This window comes from Pelophylax lessonae, assembly GCF_965119305.1.
Source record: "Pelophylax lessonae genome assembly, chromosome: 1".
Lineage (NCBI taxonomy): Eukaryota > Metazoa > Chordata > Amphibia > Anura > Ranidae > Pelophylax > Pelophylax lessonae.
This window is the reverse complement of record NC_138768.1, coordinates 245,195,442-245,216,708: the sequence shown is the minus strand read 5'-3', so window position 1 is coordinate 245,216,708 and position 21,267 is coordinate 245,195,442. Positions and strand designations below refer to the sequence as shown.

Here is a 21,267-nt window from a genome sequence, read left to right as displayed (position 1 = left end):
TTTCGGCTTGTTAGTATGATGCTTTCGACAACCGACTCCGACTTTTCGGCCGAACAAAATCTGGTGTGCAGGCTATAAAATTTTTGTTGGCCGTCAACAGAACGGCTGATTTTCCGTCAGTCAGTACAGATTTCGGCAGACAAAAATCTGATGAGCAAGACTGGGCATGCTCAGAGAAGAAAAAACACACGGAAAGTAAACCAGCACATGACATCACTTCTGAAGTTGGTTTTTGTTGGCCGAGAAAATTTGTGTGCAGTCTAGAGCACATTTCAACCAACACAACAACACTGGACAAAAGACGGCCGATCGGTCGGCCAATAATCGTTGCGTGTGTACGAGCCTTTACAGACAAGTAAATTCGCCCAATCATTATCCCTTGAAGCATGAGCTGGGAATCACATTTGTTTTATATTATACAGTATATGAAGATGTAATGCAAGCGGCTTCCCTATTAACTTCAAACTGATGAGGTAAAAGGGCTTTTAAAGATAATTTTGGGTACAGATATAGATTGGGTATTGTCAAAAAACAAAAAATAAAAATTTCCAGTTCACTAACCAGCCAGCCTGCAACAAACGGAATTGTCCTGTCTAACAGTTCATGTTAAAAGCAGGTATTCATTTTGCACACACTTACAAACATATGCGTAAGCTGCATTACCACTTCACGGCCCCTAGTGTACTGCAGTCCTAACTCTATAATTTTTTTTTTTTTTTTGGGGGGGGGGGGGGGCGGGGTACGTAATCTTCAGGGCTAAAAGGAAAAAAAAAGCCAAAATGATGGCAGTGAAAGGATTAATACTACTTTAATGTCTCATTCTCTATTCCAAAACAACCATGGTATGGCAAATATACCTGTGGATTTCTTCTGCCAGGATTCCAGGTGGTACAATCGGCAGAAGTTGTTCAACCTGTACAACTGAAGGACAGACTGAAAAGTGGTAGTGGGGCTGTCCACAGGTGTAAGCATGTATTTTGATATACCTACATATTCCCACCTATGGTTAGGGCAGATGTCCAGCCCTGAACACAGACACTGTAGATTGCAACTGCAGGAAACTGTTGGATGTACATGGTCTTTAAGGCCCCAATCACATTTGGCATTTTGGAAACTCAGGCAGAATTGCTGCGATTCTGCCCATGATCCCAAATTGCACTGCAATAGTGGCAAAATGCACCATGTGTGTTAAGGTGCCATTAGTTTCCAATGGAACCCAAACGCGCTACAGTGCAACCATAATTGCGTGATAAATCAAGCAACAATCGCAGCAAACCACATCGCACGAAGCCTGTTGCACAAAAAAGAGTAGGAACTTTTTTTGGGCGACAAGCTTCGTGCGATGCGTTTTGTCGGGATTGCTGTACAATTACTCAAGCGGCAAAAGCACACCGTGTTTAGGTGCCATTGAAAATAATTGGCACTTGAACATGTGGGGTGTGTTTTGCCACTATTGCTGTGTGATTTGGGATTGTGGGCAGATTCGCAGCGATTCTGCCAGAGAACCCAAAATGCCAGTTGTGAATGGGGCCTTAGGACTCAATGTACACAATGTACTTTGTAAATATATACATAGTTACATAGTTAATCCATCCAGTTCAGCCAATACACAAAAGAAGTATGTGCTTAACCACTTTACGACCATTCACATTGCTGCTACTGCGGCAATGTGGCTCGTTATCGTCCAGCGACGTAGACCTATGTCGCTGGACTCCTCCCCTTGTGGGCAGCGCGCGCGCGCCGCCAGAGGCTCGCTCCTGCTGTATTCAGTCACAGAGGGAGTCGGGCCAGGGGCGGAGCGGCGGTGATCACCGCTGCTCTTCCCCGATCGTCGGGGATCGAGTGTGGAGATCCGCCCGCTTGTGTAAACAAAGCTGAACCTGCGATCTGTCCCTGTGTCACATAGTCCCCTCCCCCCACACACGTCAGTAAGCACCAGGCATACATTAACCCCTTGATCACCAATAAAAATTAACCACTTCCCTGCCAGTGTCATTTTTACAGTAACAGTGCATATTTATAGCACTGATTACTGTAGTAATGTCACTGGTACCCCCAAAAGTGTCAAAAATGTCAGTCAAGGGTCCGATCTGTCCGCCGCAATGTCGCAGTCCCACAAAAAAAATCGCAGATCGCCGCCAGATTGCCGCCATTACTAGTTAAAAAAAATAAATAAAAATGACATAAATTTTCCGTAGTTAGTAGCTGCGATAACTTTTGTGCAAACCAATCAAAATACGCTTATTGCGATTTTTCTTTACTAAAAATATGTAGCAAAAAACAAATTGGCAAAAAAAGTAAAAAAATTTTGATTTTTACATTTTTTTGGGGGGGAATTTCTAATAAAAAAATGTGAAAAATGTTGTTATTTTTTCCAAATTGTGGCTCTTTTTTTGTATATAGCACAAAAAGTAAAAATTGCACAGGTGATCAAATACCACCAAAATAAAGCTTTATTTGTGGGGAAAAAAAGGACATAAATTTAATTTGGGTACAGATACGCACGACTGCGCAATTGTCCATTAAAGTAACTCAGTGCCGAATCGCAAAATATGGCCTTGTCAGGAAGGGGGTAAAATCTTCTGGTCTTAAAGCGGTTAAAAATACGCTCCTTGAGAATTTTTTTGTCAAAGACATGTAGCTAAATACATTTTGGCCTAAATATATGACAAAAATGTAATATATTGGATATTTTTTAACTGTCAAAGTAGAAAAATATTGTTATTTTTTCGAAATTGTCGCATTTTTTAATTAATATCGCAAAAAATGAAAAGCGCAGAGGTGATCAAATACCACCAAAAGAAAGCTCTGTTTGTGGGAAAAAAAGGACGTACATTTCGTTTGGGTACGGCATTGCATGACCGCGCAATTGTCAGTTAAATTCACACAGTGCCGAATCGCAAAAAGTGGCCTGGACGTAAGACAGCAAAATCCCCGGTGGTAAAGTGGTAAAAATATGGCAAATAAAAATGAGCACGGCTCGAAGTAGAATATTCGCAATCACATTTAAAAGGTCACTGCCTTTTTAAATGAACAATTACATATATTATTAGGTGTTAATCCAGCTAAAATCTTTTTTTTAGGCAGATGTGTATCAATCGAATTTCACAGCAGTTCCTCATATCTATCAGAGATCACACAGAGGATTTATTCTTCCAGCTGGAATATCATTTATTTTATAAAAGGAGAAGATAACATGATGAGGTTGATTCTGTGTTAGGGGGGGACTCTGGAGAGCAAAGCCTAGAACTCCCTTGAGGTGTAGAAGAGAGAATAAAGGATCCAGCTCTCCGCAGCTACCTTTTACTAACATATCAACATGGGTTAGAGAAGGCCATCTACAATACTCTGCTATGTTATCCTCTTCTTTTTCTTGGTCTATTAACATCAGAAAAGCTGTCAAGAATCTCTGCATTAAAAAATGCCTATGCATGGGCTTTTTTCTTTGAAAACTACATTTTAAAGCAATAATTATATTTTCAGATATAGGCAGTAGAACACTTATGCAAATCTCAACTTTTCCTGAAAAGTCTAGCTTAGCCTTTGCCTACTTTTCCTCATGCTAAGTCATGAGGGTACCTCTAATTAACATGAGCACAAAATGCAAACACACAGTATGTGTATAGAGGTGTAAGGGCATGCATGCCTAATCCTAATCTTGGCACCAGATAGCCTACTTAAAGTGGAGTTCCACCCTATTTTTATACTTACCTCCATCTTCTCGCTCCGGGTCACCTGAAAAAGAAATGGATAATCGCATATTTTTTTTTTTTTTACTTACCTCGTAGCGAAGAAAATATACTTACCTTACTTCCTTCTTCCTCCTTCCTCGGCCGCAGCCCGTCGTCACTTCCTGGCTCTGCAATGATTCCTGGGAGCTGGACGTCATAGCTCCCAGGAATCATTGCGCCTGCACCGGCCCCGACGTCAGTTCCGGGTCGCGCGCGTCATCCCCTTCTAAACAGCTTCTGGGCATGCCCAGAAGCTGTGGAGGGATGACGCGCGCGACCCGGAAGTGACGTCGGGGCCGGCGCAGAGCATCGTGGGACCAAAGAAGGCAGAAGAAGACGCCGAAGAGGACGCGCTGGCTTCAAGCTGCCCACATCTGAGATGGCAGCGCTGGACAAGACGTTTGCAAGGTAAGTATTTGTCCTAACAGGTAAGTGCAACCCGGGACAGATCAGAGGCTAGCCATTGTGGAATGCACTAGCCCTGACTGTCCCGGGGGTATTAAAAAAAAAAAAAAAATCCAGGGTGGAACTCCGCTTTAAGGAACAGAACATAACTAGGAAGTTGCTGGATGGTCATCAGCTGTTACCCTGAATCTGAACCTGTTCTTGTGATCTACCCACCCATTGCTGGCTTGGCTTGCCTCTGGACAGAGCAGGATTTAGACCTTGGGGGCCCTGCCACTTCAGATTTGGGGGGGGGGGGCTTATACACAGAATTCTCAATGACAGTTTACCTGTTTAAAATGCATGACAAAACTTCATTCTGAGGCCACACATGCATACACACATGCAGTCTTAGTGCTCTATGTGTGGTTTACTTGAGCCGCCAAAGTTCACTTTTATAAAAAAAAAAACGATACAACAAACCATTCCAGAGTTTTACAGGTGATGGTCTGCAAAATATTACTTCCCAAGATACAGTTAATAAAATAAAGTTATTTATTTATTTTACACATATTATATTATTTTCTTTATATATTTTTTTTAATATATTGTTTTATATCATTTTTGTATAGAGAGGGACCTTTCTGTCAGGGGGGCCCAGGGCAATTGCCCTTTTTTGCCCCCTTATAAATTCAGCCCTGTCTCTGGACTTGTCCCTGCCTTGACCTTCTGTTGTGACCCATCTTTATGTTGATCCTTCCTTCAGCAGTCTACTTGTTGCAGACCTGGCTAGTTCCTGACTCTGATTTTGCTGTTTTCCCAGTCTGGTCCTAGCATGCCTCGTGACCATGATTTCTCCCCATCCAGCCAACTTTCTGTCTTAATGGTTGCCAACTGTGGTCTGTTTTTGACCCCACTGCCAGCTTCTTGTGAATTGCGGTATTTCTGCCACCTGTTGTTCCAGTCTGCTCCTCAGTGGCACTTGGCTGCTTGGTAAACTCCAATGTGGTCTTCATGAACACCCCCCAAATCATCTACCAAAAGTGGTATGAACTCTTGGCACCCATGCCACTCAGTGTCCTTTTTTTCCCTTTTCACCAATCCATTGCTGTTGGGACCAGAGATGTAACGGGAAGCCCTTTTGTTACTTTGGCCTCTAACCGGTAATGTGATTATTTTGGTTTAAATCTACTCTGACACTTTCTGAAAGTTTCTATAGAAATGTCTTTTCTGCAAAGTTCCGAAACTGACACTTCTGGAATGGTAATTCTCCCTTCTTCTGTGTCCCCTGCAGCATGCTATACCAAGCTCCACTTAGCTACTATCATTCCAAACTCCTTCCTGCCATTCAATCCTCTGCCTGTGTTCCATTGAGGAGATCTCCCTTCACTCTCTGTCCTGTACAAAAAGAAGTAAATGGAAGTATCTTTGAAATGAGGGAAATAGAGTTATCTGTACAGTTGTTACTACAGATGTCCCTATTGGAAGAGGAGATCCAGTCTCCCCTCAAATACTGTAGCTGCTGACTTTTAATATTAGGACACTTACCAGTCAAGGGATCCAGTCAAGGGATCCAGCAAAGTCCCCTCCCGAGCCGATTCATGAATCAGCTTCGGGTCCAGGCGCTGGCATCTTCAGTAAGGGAAACTGGCAGTGAAGCATTGCAGCTTCGCAGCTGGTTTTATACTGTGCATGCGCAAGCTGTGCTGTGCTTTGTGAATGGACCCACAGTCTTCTGGGACCTGTAATGTATCCCAGAAGACTGTGGAGGAAGGAGGGGGGGGGGGGGAGACAAACTTCTACTCTGATTACTGCGGTGATCTGATCCAGAAGTGGGAGCCGGCACCTGCAAAGCCAGGGGGCTGCAAACAGGTACTTTTATAGTGTTGTCAATTGACGTAGCACTTTAAATATACATTGTACTTTTACATCAGTCCCTACCCTCAAGGAGCTTACAATCCAAGTTAGTCTTTCTGAGCACTGAATACAGACAATGAACAAAATACCAGCCATTTCTATCCTACAAACAGGGGCTCAAGAAGGATTTCTTGTATAACTACAGAGAACCCACTACCACCATAAGCAATATAAACTTCTAAAGTGTTGCAAAATACATCTGTATATGTCTTTATACTGTACATACAATATATTAAGTCAACTGCAAACTGAAGGCAAAAGCAAAATGATATATTTGTTCTAGTATTAATATATATATATATACAGTGGTGATCGAAAGTTTGGGAACCCCAGGTAAAAAATTGTATTCATGTGCATAAAGAAGCCAAGGAAAGATGGAAAAATCTCCAAAACGCATCAAATTACAGATTAGACATTCTTATAATATGTCAACAAAAGTTAGATTTTTATTCCCATCATTGACACTTTCAAAATTACAGAAAACAAAAAAATGGCGTCTGCAAAAGTTTGGGCACCCTGCAGAATTTATAGCATGCACTGCCCCCTTTGCAAGGCTGAGACCTGCCAGTGTCATGGATTGTTCTCAATCATCGTCTGGGAAGACCAGGTGATGTCAATCTCAAAGGTTTTAAATGCCCAGACTCATCTGACCTTGCCCCAACAATCAGTACCATGGGATCTTCTAAGCAGTTGTCTAGAAAACTGAAACTGAAAATAGTTGACGCTCACAAAGCTGGAGAAGGCTATAAGAAGATACCAAAGCGTTTTCAGATGTCAATATCCTCTGTTCGGAATGTAATTAAGAAATGGCAGTCATCAGGAACAGTGGAAGTTAAAGCAAGATCTGGAAGACCAAGAAAAAATATCAGACAGAACAGCTCGCAGGATTGTGAGAAAAACAATTCAAAACCCACGTTTGACTGCACGATCCCTCCAGAAAGATCTGGCAGACACTGGAGTTGTGGTACACTATTCCACTATAAAAATATGGTCTTCATGGAAGAGTCATCAGAAGAAAATCTCTTCTATGTCCTCATCACAAAAATCAGCGTTTGAACTTTGCAAATGAACATATAGACAAGCCTGATGCATTTAGGAAACAAGTTCTGTGGACCGATGAGGTTAAAATTGAACTTTTTGGCCGGAATGAGCAAAGGTACGTTTGGAGAAGAAGGGGCACAGAGTTTAATGAAAAGAACCTCTGTCAAACTATTAAGCATGGGGGTGGATCAATCATGCTTTGGGGAGCATCTCACGAGTAGAAGGAAAAATGGATTCAATAAAATTTCAGCAAATTTTGGATGGTAACTTGATGCCATCTGTGAAAAAGCTGAAGCTAAAGAGAGGATGGCTTCTACAAATGGATAATGATCCTAAACACACCTCGAAATCCACAGGGGATTACATCAAGAGGCGTAAACTGAAGGTTTTGCCATGGCCTTCACAATCTCCTGACCTCAACATAATTGAAAATCTATGGATAGACCTTAAAAGAGCAGTGCGTGACAGACAGCCCAGAAATCTCAAAGAACTGGAAGACTTTTGTAAGGAAGAATGGGCAAAGATACCTCAAACAAGAATTGAAAGACTCTTGGCTGGCTACAAAAAGTGTTTACAGATTTTTATCTTTTGCGCTATAAACAAAAAAAAGCGACAATTTTGAAAAAAAAAACAATATTTTTAACATTCTGCTATATGACATTCTAAAAAAAAAAAAAACAAAATCAACATTTTTTAACAATTTGTTTTCTGCTACATATTTTTGGTTAAAAAAATTGCAATAAGTGTATTTTGATTGGTTTGCGCAAAAGTTATTGCGTCTACTAACTTCGGGAAAGATTTATGTCATTTTTATTGTTTTTTTTTTTTTTTTTTTAACTAGTATTGGTGTCAATCTGTGTTTTTTTGTGGGACTGCGACATTGCAGCAGACAGATCGGACCCCTAACTGATATTTTTGACACTTTTGGGGGGACCAGTGACATTACTACAGTAATCAGTGCTAAAAGTATGCACTGTTACTGTAATAATGACACAGGCAGGGAAGGGGTTAACATTATGGGTGATCAAGTGGTTAAATGTGAGCCTAGGGGAGTGATTCTAGCTGTGGGGGGACGGTGCTTGTTAAATGACCATAGAGACATGTGATTCTATATAGAAGGGTCACATGGGCTCTATGATCATTGCAGGGAGAAGAACGGCCAGCTGGGAATGATCGTGGGTGTCAAGCGGCAATTGGAGCCACCTGACCCGTGCATCGGCTTCCCTGCTGATGAGCGGGGGCGGGAGCGAGCCGCCAGCGGAGCACGCTCGCCCCCTAGCCTCCTGAGAGCGAGCACCGTATACCTACCTCACTTTGCCCAGGAGCGGCTGCCTGCCACAGCAAATCTGTGATAGGCTGTCGGTAACTGGTTAATGTCTAAACCGCTGGCAACAAAAGTGAATACACCCCTAAGTGCTAATGTCCAAATTGGGCCCAATATTTTTGTGGCCACCATTATTTTCCAGCACCTTAACCCTCTTGGGCATGGAGTTCACCAGAGCTTCACAGGTTGCCACTAGAGTCCTCTTTCACTCCTCCATGATGACATCACCAAGCTGGTGGATGTTAGAGACCTTGTGTTCCTCCACCTTCCGTTTGAGGATGCCCAACATATGCTCAATAGGGTTTAGGTCTGAAGACATGCTTGGCCAGTCCATCACCTTTACCCTCAGCTTCTTTAGCAAGGCAGCGGTCGTCTTGGAGATGTGTTTGGGGTCGTGATCATGTTGGAATACTGCCCTGCAGCCCAGTCTCCAAAGAGAGGGGATCATGCTCTTCTTTAGTATGTCACAGTACATGAACAGACAAGGACTCACTGCTCGAGGTGGTGTAATTGCCTGATGACTCACACAGGTGCATGCCCCAGCTCGCCTCCGTGAAAACTTGATAAAGGAAAAGGAATTGGCAGCACTCCGGGTTGAGTCAAAATCCAGATTTATTGACTGGACATCCAAATAATGACAATCGTGACAAGGTAGACGCGTTTTACACACTGACTGTGTGCTTAATCATTAGTAATGATTAAGCACACAGTCAGTGTGTGAAAAGCGTCTACCTTGTCACGATTGTCATTATTTGGATGTCCAGTCAATAAATCTGGATTTTGACTCAACCCGGAGTGCTGCCAATTCCTTTTCCTTTATCATGTCACAGTACATGTTGGCATTCATGGTTCAATGAACTGTAGCTCCCCAGTGATGGCAGCACTTATGCAGCCCCAGACCATAACACTCCCACCACCATGCTTGTCTGTAGGCAAGACACACTTATCTTTGTACTCCTCACCTGGTTGCCGCTACACACGCTTGACACCATCTGAACTAAATAAGTTTATCTTGGTCTCATTAGACCACAGGACATGGTCCAGTAATCCATGTACTTAGTCTGCTTGTCTTCAGCAAACTGTTTGCGGGCTTTCTTGTGCACCATCTTTAGAAGAGGCTTCTGGGACGACAGCCATTCAGACCAATTTGATGCAGTATGCGGCGTATGGTCTGAGCACTAACAGGCTTACCCTCCACCCCTTCAACCTCTGCAGCAATGCTGGCAGCACTCATACGTCCATTTCCCAAAGACAACCTCTGGATATGACGCTAAGCACGTGCACTCAACCATGGCGAGGCCTGTTCTGAGTGGAACCTGTCTTGTTAAACCGCTGTATGGTCCTGGCCACCACGCTGCAGCAAAGTTTCAGGGTCTTGGCAATTTTCTTATAGCCTAGGCCATCTTTATGTAGAGCAACAATTCTTTTTTTCAAAACCTCAGAGAGTTCTTCACCATGAGGTGCCAAGTTGAACTTCCAGTGACCAGTATGAGAGTGTGAGAGCGAGAACACCAAATTTAACACACCTGCTCCCCATGCACACCTGAGACCTTGTAACACTAACGAGTCACATGACACCGGGGAGGGAAAATGGCTAATTGGGCCCAATTTAGATATTTTCACTTAGGGGTGTACTCACTTTTGTTGCCAATGGTTTAGACATTAATGGCTGTGTGTTGAGTTATTTTGATGCGACAGCAAATTTACACTGTTATACAAGCTGTACACTCACTACTTTACATTGTAGCAAAGTGTCATTTCTTCAGTGTTGTCACATGAATAGATATTATAATATATTTACAAAAATGTGAGGAGTGTACTCACTTTTGTGAGATACTGTATATATATATATATATATATATATATATATATATATATATATATATAAAAACACAAAATAAAAACATCTTCATTTAAAGAGGAAGTAAACGCACATAAAAAAATATGAGAAAAATAAACACCTGTAAAGACAAAGGCATAATGAGCTAGTATGCATCGCATATTAGCTCATTATGAAATACTTACCTAAAAACATAGCCCCCGCAGTGTCGCCCGCTCAGCAACAGGACAGTCGACATGTCCGGCCGCCCTGCTTCCTTGTTCGTGTCCTCCGGCCATCTGATTGGCCGGAGGCGCAATTACATCACTCCCACGCATGCGTGCGGGAGCCGCCGTTCTCGGTATAGGGTTCTGAAGGACCTGCACGGGTGGCCATTCCTTCAGAGCGCATGCGCCGATGACGTCATCGGCTGCATGCACTGTAAATATCTCCTAAATGGTGCAAGTTTAGGAGATATTTATAGCACCTATAGGTAAGCCTTAATATAGGCTTACCTATAGGTAAATGTCAAAAAAGTGGGTTTACAACCTCTTTAAGTGGTTGTAAACCCTCACATATGCCCAGTGAAGTGACTGGCCTCAGGCTATGCGCAAAGATGAAACAAATCCTCATACATATGTTGTACCTGTTTATCTGCAGTCCTCTCTTCTCTACAACCTTTCAAAGTCTAGAATTTATAAAGCTAGTCTGGAAGGTGTCAGAAAACAGGGGGTGGGGATCTGAAGTGCTCTGCAGAGGTCAGTGGAGAGAACTCTGGGATCTGATTGAAGGGAAGAGACACACCTTCCTCTGTTACATGCTGCATACCTATAACTTGAAACATTAGCTAAAAAAAAATAAAAATTATAATACTGGCAGTTTTTGGTATGCACACTATTACTTGCAAACTCTTTTTAAAGTTGTTGCTATTACAGTATGTAAAAAAAATCCTTTCTTAAAAAAAATTACTCCAGAAATGTCTCCTTTCTATGCAATATACACTTGACAGGGTGGCTAACCCTTACATACTCCATCCAAATCCATCAAAAAGTGTTGGCTTTAGATACAATTTAAAGTTGGCAGTCTATGCCCCTGTAAGAGAGAGAGAGAAAAAAAAAGCAGCATTGTCAGCCAAAAAAAGGGGACTATATCCCCCCCCCCCCCCCCCAGTTCTTCTGCCATTAGATTTCCTATGCTGCTAGTGGTCAGAAGCGAAGTCTGCACCACCCAGTGGTGGCATGGACTTGCAGGGAACATGCACCTCCACAGTGATGCCAGGGATGCCTCATCTCATGTGACGATGGGCTGTGCAGCACACGAGGAAACTTTCAGCGTGTATTACTAATAGATCTGAACACCGGGGCTCCTCCACTACTAGGACTGCCAGAGGATGAGCGCACATCTGCTCCAGCCTGTCCAACACTGGCAGCACGCTGGATCCCCATCTTCCCTATAATAAAGCAGGAAACTGTCACATTACAAGGGAGGAAAAAAAAGAATCATCATCTTTCAATCTGCAGGTTGTTGCGCTGAGTTTTTCTTTGCTTAGATCTCCAATATTAGAAGAGATGAGAGGGACACATCAGAAGAATGCCAACACCTAATGTCACTTTGATGAGTGCCCTGTTGAAATGGCTTTGAATGATTTCTTTGGCTGATTTTCTTAAAGTGTCAGTAGCAGCAAGTTGAGACAAGGATCCAAGGATGCAGAGATCAGCTGCAAGGAATATGTTGCAGATGTCATCTCTACTGATGCTCAGCTTGGCAGCAGCGTTTTCCAGAGGTAAGGAGGAGACTCTCCTGTCTACTTATTTCTTTATCCCAATTAGCGGCAACCTGTCTTCCTTCTTTAATTAACCCAACACAAAGGAGGAAGGGATCACTTTGGAAACTGCATAGGCTAGACCAACACTTCCATTAAATCCACCGTGATCTTTGACAGGAGGATTCATAAACTAGTTCTGATGGAGCCTGATTTTACTATTTATTTGGGATCATTTATTTTATTGCTTGCAAAGTATTGGACACCCCAATCCACTAGCTGCTCAGTTGCATTCTCTTTGACAACTTTGGCAGCATTGCAGTCTACATGTTTTTCATATTATTATTCATTCTATATTCTTTTCTAGAAATGCAAAGTGATTTGCTGCATAATCATGGCAGAGTGTGTATGCTCTGTAATGAGGAAAAGTGACAGCTGTGTGTTTATTGCTGGATACAGCAGTGAGTGTTTTCAGCAGCCTGATGTTGGGAATCATTCAGACAGTGGTGCTAGACAACACAAGAGCATGCAGTCCTGCTCCCATTGAGGGATGCAGTGGACTGGTGATCACTGTGCTGCTATGTGGACTGGTGATCACTGTGCTGCTATGTAGACTGGTGATCACTGTGCTGCTATGTAGACTGGTGATCACTGTGCTGCTATGTGGACTGGTGATCACTGTGCTGCTGTGTTGACTGGTGATCACTGTGCTGCTATGTAGACTGGTAATCACTGTGCTGCTATGTGGACTGGTGATCACTGTGCTGCTATGTGGACTGGTGATCACTGTGCTGCTATGTGTACTGGTGATCACTGTGCTGCTATGTAGACTGGTGATCACTGTGCTGCTATGTAGACTGGTGATCACTGTGCTGCTATGTAGACTGGTGATCACTGTGCTGCCATGTGGACTGGTGATCACTGTGCTGCTGTGTTGACTGGTGATCACTGTGCTGCTATGTAGACTGGTAATCACTGTGCTGCTATGTATGGTGATCACTGTGCTGCTATGTAGACTGGTGATCACTGTGCTGCTATGTAGACTGGTAATCACTGTGCTGCTATGTATGGTGATCACTGTGCTGCTATGTAGACTGGTAATCACTGTGCTGCTATGTGGACTGGTGATCACTGTGCTGCTATGTGGACTGGTGATCACTGTGCTGCTATGTGTACTGGTGATCACTGTGCTGCTATGTAGACTGGTGATCACTGTGCTGCTATGTAGACTGGTGATCACTGTGCTGCTATGTAGACTGGTGATCACTGTGCTGCTATGTGGACTGGTGATCACTGTGCTGCTATGTGGACTGGTGATCACTGTGCTGCTATGTGTACTGGTGATCACTGTGCTGCTATGTGTACTGGTGATCACTGTGCTGCTATGTAGACTGGTGATCACTGTGCTGCTATGTGGACTGGTGATCACTGTGCTGCTATGTAGACTGGTGATCACTGTGCTGCTGTGTTGACTGGTGATCACTGTGCTGCTATGTAGACTGGTAATCACTGTGCTGCTATGTATGGTGATCACTGTGCTGCTATGTAGACTGGTAATCACTGTGCTGCTATGTGGACTGGTGATCACTGTGCTGCTATGTGGACTGGTGATCACTGTGCTGCTATGTAGACTGGTGATCACTGTGCTGCTATGTGGACTGGTGATCACTGTGCTGCTATGTATGGTGATCACTGTGCTGCTATGTAGACTGGTGATCACTGTGCTGCTATGTGGACTGGTAATCACTGTGCTGCTATGTGGACTGGTGATCACTGTGCTGCTGTGTAGACTGGTGATCACTGTGCTGCTATGTAGACTGGTGATCACTGTGCTTTGTGGACTGGTGATCACTGTGCTGCTATGTAGACTGGTGATCACTGTGCTGCTATGTAGACTGGTAATCACTGTGCTGCTATGTGGACTGGTGATCACTGTGCTGCTATGTGGACTGGTGATCACTGTGCTGCTATGTGGACTGGTGATCACTGTGCTGCTATGTAGACTGGTGATCACTGTGCTGCTATGTGGACTGGTGATCACTGTGCTGCTATGTGGACTGGTGATCACTGTGCTGCTATGTAGACTGGTGATCACTGTGCTGCTATGTGGACTGGTGATCACTGTGCTGTTATGTAGACTGGTGGTGATCACTGTGCTGCTATGTGAACTGGTGATCACTGTGCTGCTATGTGGACTGGTGATCACTGTGCTGCTATGTGGACTGGTGATCACTGTGCTGCTATGTAGACTGGTGATCACTGTGCTGCTATGTGGACTGGTGATCACTGTGCTGCTATGTGGACTGGTGATCACTGTGCTGCTATGTAGACTGGTGATCACTGTGCTGCTATGTGGACTGGTGATCACTGTGCTGCTATGTGGACTGGTGATCACTGTGCTGCTATGTGGACTGGTGATCACTGTGCTGCTATGTGGACTGGTGATCACTGTGCTGCTATGTGGACTGGTGATCACTGTGCTGCTATGTAGACTGGTGATCACTGTGCTGCTATGTGGACTGGTGATCACTGTGCTGCTATGTGGACTGGTGATCACTGTGCTGCTATGTGGACTGGTGTGGTGATCACTGGATCACTGTGCTGCTATGTAGACTGGTGATCACTGTGCTGCCATGTAGACTGGTGATCACTGTGCTGCTATGTGGACTGGTGATCACTGTGCTGCTATGTGGACTGGTGTGGTGATCACTGGATCACTGTGCTGCTATGTGCTCTACATCACAGTGCTGCTTTTGTTTAGGAAGCTGTTTATTTAGGTAGCTGCATTTCAGGTGTGCTGGCTCCATTCAGCTTCAATTTCCAGCTCCATTCATGCCCCTGCTGTCAGTGCTGTAACGTCATCACAGCTTGTGACACCTAAGGCTTGAACTAGGTACAGAGGATTACTTATTCCCATGGCATGTGGGTGAAAGTCTGCCTCAGGGTTTGGTGCAAGCTATCATTGGCTGGGAGATGACCTGATGCTCTGGATAACAGTCATTTGCAATAAGAAAAGTACATCTATGTCAAACCTCCATGATTGCAATCTAAATTGGCGTTTAGATTTGTTTTGTAACACTTTGGAGTCTATTTATAAATGTTTTTACATAACTCTCACCCAAGATTTGCACATTTATAAATAGTCTCCTTATGTTATAATATTTGATGGCTGCTTGAATCACATTAGACATGATTTAGGCTGAGAAAATTGCAGGAGTCAATAGCAACTCCTCAGAAAAAGATCTCTTAACTGCATTGATGACAGTAAACTGGAGTTTGGTTGCTATGCAGCCATTGCACTTTGCTTGGGTTTTACATAACAGCAGGGCTCTAAACGTTAAATACTGAACACAGATATAATCGTATTGCTTTTTTTCCATATTCTTTCCTGTACCAAGTACTTCCTAATCAATTTCATTCTTTTATACATTAGTTGGCATCTCTACCGTATTTCTTAATAAAAATCCACTCTACATTGCTGTTAGTCCATTGTAAATATTAATTGTCCCTTGTAGAAGTTTGAACTTTGTGCTTTTGTATACTTCCAGACTATTTGGTACAATAAGGCAAGAAATCGAAATATTCAATATTACATTTTTCAATTTCTTTCTGTATTGTGCAGGCTCTTGAGGTGGCCAGTAGGAATAATTCATATGTTGTCTCTTTATTATGTAGTAGCTGTAGACACCAAGGACTGTTGTGTTTTTGCAAACGTTCTCTAGACAAATGGAGGTTCCTGTAGACATCTTTAGATAAATCACCATGGCAATGTGCATAGGATTAAAATTTCCCACTGGACGCACAGGCTACCTCAAAAGTCTGTACAGACAGAATGGGACAACATAGGGAATGAATACCTTTATTCAAAGTTGATTATCTCACTGCTCTGCCATACAATATGTAATTTGTCAGGATGATGGACTTGAGCGCCGTGAATTTCTATCTAAAAGCTGCCAGCTGTAAGCAACGTGAACTGTATTTTAAAATATGCATATGTTTAAAACCCTTGTGATTATTAGGAAAATATACATTGTTAAAGTCAAGGTAGCTGCTGCTGTTGTTCAAAAATGATAATTGGCAGATTGAAAAGGGGGGAAAAAAAGTACATAATGTGCATATTACTGCAGCTTGTATTGTATGACTTACCAAAGGATGTTGATTTGTGCGTTTGATGACAAGTTGATTGATAGCAGCAATGTTTGTCACTTTTGTCTGCGTAATTAGTGTTTTACCAACTTGTTACCCGCATTTCAGTCATTTTATTATGTTTTGTGCTTAGATTGACTAGGAAATATAATTTTGGCAGCTCCTCAGTTTTGGGATAATGAACAGCACATGTTGCAGCAATAAGCGTATCCACAACTTCTACAGGTGGATTTTTATTTTCATTGATGCTTTGAGATCAACCCTATCCAAGCTGAATGTGCTAGCATGCCATGTTGTAAGTGTAAGGCTCCATGTACACGGGACGTTGTTAAAAGTCCCTTTGAATGCTGGAATTTTTAGGACGTTTGAAACGTCCGTTAGGTCGCGTTTGCACACGCGTTTAGCGGGCGTTTGCGTTTAGAACCGTTCCTAGAGGTCAAAAAAATTATTCCCCTTTAAAATGGAAAAACGCGAACGCTAAACGCGGGTCATCGCGTTCGTAAGCATTTGTGCGCTTGAAACGCCAGGAAACACACGTTCGAACGCAAATAATTGCGTTCTAAAAAAAGTCCCTGAACGCAACTGCCTGCAAATGACTGTAAACGACCTGGTGTACATGGACAGATAAGATAACATGGAGCTGCGTTCAGGGGCTTCTGAAAAAAAAAAACGCCCAACTGCTCCTAAACGGCCATTTCCAGCGTCCCGTGTACATGGGGCCTTAAAGAGCATATAATGGCAATATGTTGTTCTTGACACATTGCTGTGTAGCATCATCTATATCAATATTGATATTGTATGTTCAGTAAAGGCTGGATTTTCCATTTATGTCTTAAGGTTATAGATGACTGTTTAGATCACAAATATAGGTCTGATCACAAACCATACACAACTTGAATTGTCAGTATTGAATTGACTATATAAAAGTACTGTGCGCCTGCCTCCAGGAATTTAACAACAAGATCTATTGGCTGCATGTTATATACTTCAGTGGGGCTGGCCATTATTTTTGTATTTGGTTCAGGCCAATAATGTCAATTCGAAAGCAATACCAGATATGAACTTTCTGTACTGTGTTTGACAGCAATAGTTACGTTAACTCCTAAGCCTTCCAAGAAAAATACAATAGTGATGGCTAAGTTGGAAAGGTAGACATCTTAATCAACACATCCCAGATATGGAACCTTAGATATGTAAGGCTTTTTTGCCTATATTGACAAACCAAACTTGACTACTGGATTTTTTGGTGGAAGTATGTTGCTGAACTGTAAAAAAAGTTGATCATTGAAAAGGTGGAGAATGTTTAAAGAGCTGTAAATATAGGCAGGTCTACCAATGACATATTCTACAGTATAGAATAAAAAACTGTAAATTAAGGTGCTTGATGCTTGTTGGACTAGCTTTACCTAACATTGGTAGAGATGCACAAAATTTGCTTGTATTGGACTAATCCTAAGGGTGCCACATCCCGGGTAAGAATTACAAACAAGAGAAATCCCCTAGTTGTGAGACTTTTAAGACACTGGTTTGAAAAAAATTGAATATGAACAACAGAAAATTTAATAAAAATACAATTTATTGAACAAAATAGACCCTGGCGTCTAGTGGTCACTTTCTGCCTGCTGATTCTATGTATTGTATACAGCTTGCCACATTTTAAAATACAAATAAATTTGTGTATTTTTTTCAATAAATTGTATTTTTATTACATTTTGTGTTGTTCATTTTCAATTTTTTTCAAACTAGTGCCTTTAAAGTCCCACAACTAGGGGAATTTGCTTGTTTGTAACATTGGCAGGGATGATAACATTGGCACTGTTGGCTTTCCAAAGATAACGCAGTCACTTATTCTCTTCATATAAAGGGTAAAGCACCCTAGACTGCTAAGGTATAACAGAGTTCTAAGGGGCATGGCATACTTTATAAGCCTTGGTTCACACTGCTGCAACCCCATTCTTGTTTGATTTCCAGTGCGGCTTGCTTATGTCTTTCATGCAACATTAGGGTCTAAGGGACTCTAAGTCATATTGAAGTTGCATCAAAAAAGTGCAGGAACCTTTTTAAAAGATAAAAAATGTTTAAAGACCAAGAGCTGTAAATATAGACAGGCCTGCCAATGACCAATTCTACTGTATATAATAAAAAACTGTAAATGAAGATGCTTAATGCTTGTTGGATTGGCTTTACATGAAGATAACATTGGCACTGTTGGTTTTCTAATGATAACACGGTCACTGATTCTCCTCATATAAAGGGCCAAGCACCCTGGACTGCTAAGGTATAGCAGAGTTTTAAGGGGCATGGCATACTCTATAAGCCTTGGTTCACACTGCTGCAACCCCATTCTTGTGCAGTTTTCAGTGTGGCTTGCTTGTGACTTTCTTGCAACATTAGAGTCTATGGGTCTCTAAGTCACATTGAAATTGCATTGAAGTAGTGCAGGAACCTTCTTAAAAGTCGCTGTGGTTTGAGTCACATTAATTGAAAAGGTCACAATTGCAGTTAGCCCTGGGGCTTGTATCGAAAGTTGCCAAATATCTGGGTTCGCAGCACCTGCCTACCCATTTGAACGGCAACTCTTGGCACCTTATGTTCAACGATTTTCCTGTTACATGCAATATGGGACTTTAGTGCATTCTTGTGTTGGCCTTTCTAGGGCTGTATTAGATGTTTATTGATACTGTTATACCACTGTTCGCTGTTATTCTTTACTGTTTCCTATGTGCATTTTGTAAATTTTCAACAAAAACCATTGAAACTGAAATGGTCACAATTGCAACTTCTATGGGGGTTATTTACTAAAACTGGAGAGTACAAAATCTTGTGCAGCTCTGCATAGAAACCACTCAGCTTCCAGTTTTTTTTTTTTTTGCCAAAGCTTGATTGAATAAGCTGATTGGTTTCAATGCAGAAGTGAGCCTGATTTTGCACTCTCCAGCTTTAGTACATAAATCCCTATGTGTCACAAGTCACATGCCAGGTCACACCAGTGTGAACTGGGGCTAAATAACCTATGTGCTACTGAAAAGTGTTGTTTTTTTAAAGAAAGCAGAAAACCCCTTGTTTTATACAAAAAAGCATCAGAAACTAGCTGGGTTCCCTGCAAGGTTCTAGCTAAATGGTAATAAGTGTGGAGAGATAAAGTCGTTGCACCTTATTTTGACTGAACGTAGTATATTTTAATTGATTTTGGGTCAAGCCAGGCTAATTTAAAATGACAAAGTTCCATAAATATTTCCAATAGCATGATGTAGGTTAAAGTGTTACTAAACCCACAACAGTAAAATTAGTCTGTATAAGCAGTAAAGCATGCTTGTTGTTATACTCATTGTAGAACCTAAGGGGTTAATCCCCTGCATTGTGTAAAAAAGGCTGTTTGATCCTGTCTCCTCTGATCCTCCTCTTCTTCTGGTGTTTCTGACTCATCTCCAGATAGTACAGAGGGTAGGGGATGAGCTGCTCATGCTCAGTTTGGTGTGTATTGCGAGAGAGTTTTTTCGGGTTTTTTTTTTTTTTTGAGAGGGTGCATGTGATCAGCACAGGGCCAATTAGCACTGTTCAGACAGAGGGTCAGGGGTCCTACATCCCCATAGGACAGTGAGAGCAGTAGGAAAACTCTTCCTACAAGCTTTAACCAGACACTGATAGAAGTCACAAGACTGTTCTAACTGCTGATGAGAAAAGGTATTTATCAGTTTATATTTACTAAAACTATTGCATTTCCATGTTCTGTGTACAGTGGGAGACCAGATATAGTGAATGCAGGGTCCTGGGTTTAGAAACACTTTACTATTACTCACAAAGGCTTCTGCTTCAGGGTGGTAAAGTTTATTTATCTTGAGTTTATAAGGTGCAACTGGAATTTTAACAGGTTGCACGTTTTTAAGTACTGCATCCATAGACACGAGATGACTAACACCTAATCCAGAACAAATATTTTACTGGTCTGATAAGAGTAAAGTGAACTCTTATTAATTGTGACAAAATTCCACAGTGTTTTGCCCTTTTCACTATTTATCAGGAACTGTATAATCGTTAACCGTGAACTGCAACATGATGTTGTTACATTAGTTTAGAGACCAAAGGGCTAGCAAAGGTAATGCAGGCTGAAGAATACTGAAATGTCAACTAATTGGAAAAAAGTTGGAAGCCTTTACAGTTTAGCATTTAAAGGAGATCATTAGCATATTAATCAAATAAGCTCAGATCATCGGGGAAGGTGTCGTACCCATGGTGTCTGACTGGGCCATCTGATCAAGGCCTTTAGGAGCGATTTTATTTATACTGAACAAAATTATAAACCCAACACTTGTTTTTGCCCCCTTTTTTCATGAGCTGAACTCAAAGGTCTAAGAAACCCGGGATTCAACCTTGAAGAGAACACCTCTCCAAAGTGCCAGACGCCATGGAATGTGAGCATTTGCCCGCTCAAGTCGGCTACAATGATGAACTGCAGTCAGGTCGAGACCCGGATGAGAACGATGAGCATGCAGATGAGCTTCCCTGAGATGGTTTCTGACAGTTTGTGCAGAAATTCTTTGGTTATGCAAACCGATTGTTGCAGCAGCTGTCCGGGTGGCTGGTCTCAGACAATCTTGGAGGTGAAGATGCTGGATGTGGAGGTCCTGAGCTGGTGTGGTTACGCGTGGTCTGCGGTTGTGAGGCCGGTTGGATGTACGGCCAAATCCTCTAAAACACCTTGGAGATGCTTATGGTAGAGAAATAAACATTATATTCACGGGCAACCGCTCTGGTGGACATTCTTGTAGTCAGCATGCCAATTGCACGCTCCCTCAAAACTTTCGACGTCTGTGGCATTGTGCTGTGTGATAAAACTGCACATTTTTGAGTGGCCTTTATGGTGGCCAGCCTTAGGCTGGCCATACATGTTCAATTTTCTTGTACAATTTTGTGTTAGATTTACCAAAAACCATATAATATGAGATCAAAACTAAACAACACTTTCAATTGTATCCAATTAGGGAGGACTTTGTACTACATAGTTGAAGGTAAATCTAAAGAAAATTTAGGCACACCTGTGCAATAATCATGCTGTCTAATCAGCATCTTGATATTCCACACCTGTGAGGTGGATGGATTATCTCGGCAAAGGAGAAGTGCTCACTAACACAGATTTAGACAG

At 42.2% G+C, this 21,267-nt stretch overlaps 1 protein-coding gene across 1 annotated transcript in view; it reads left to right on the top strand.

The window, feature by feature from the left end:
* Nucleotides 1–11,512: 11,512 nt before the first annotated feature.
* Nucleotides 11,513–21,267, top strand: part of LOC309558707 (transmembrane protein 132D-like) — a 1,473,975-nt gene continuing 1,464,220 nt past the window's right edge. The window contains exon 1 of the mRNA XM_082261763.1: nt 11,513–11,999. Coding sequence (XP_082117889.1) covers nt 11,921–11,999 — 79 coding nt within the window. The 5' untranslated portion in view covers nt 11,513–11,920. The remainder of the gene's footprint in view (nt 12,000–21,267) is intronic.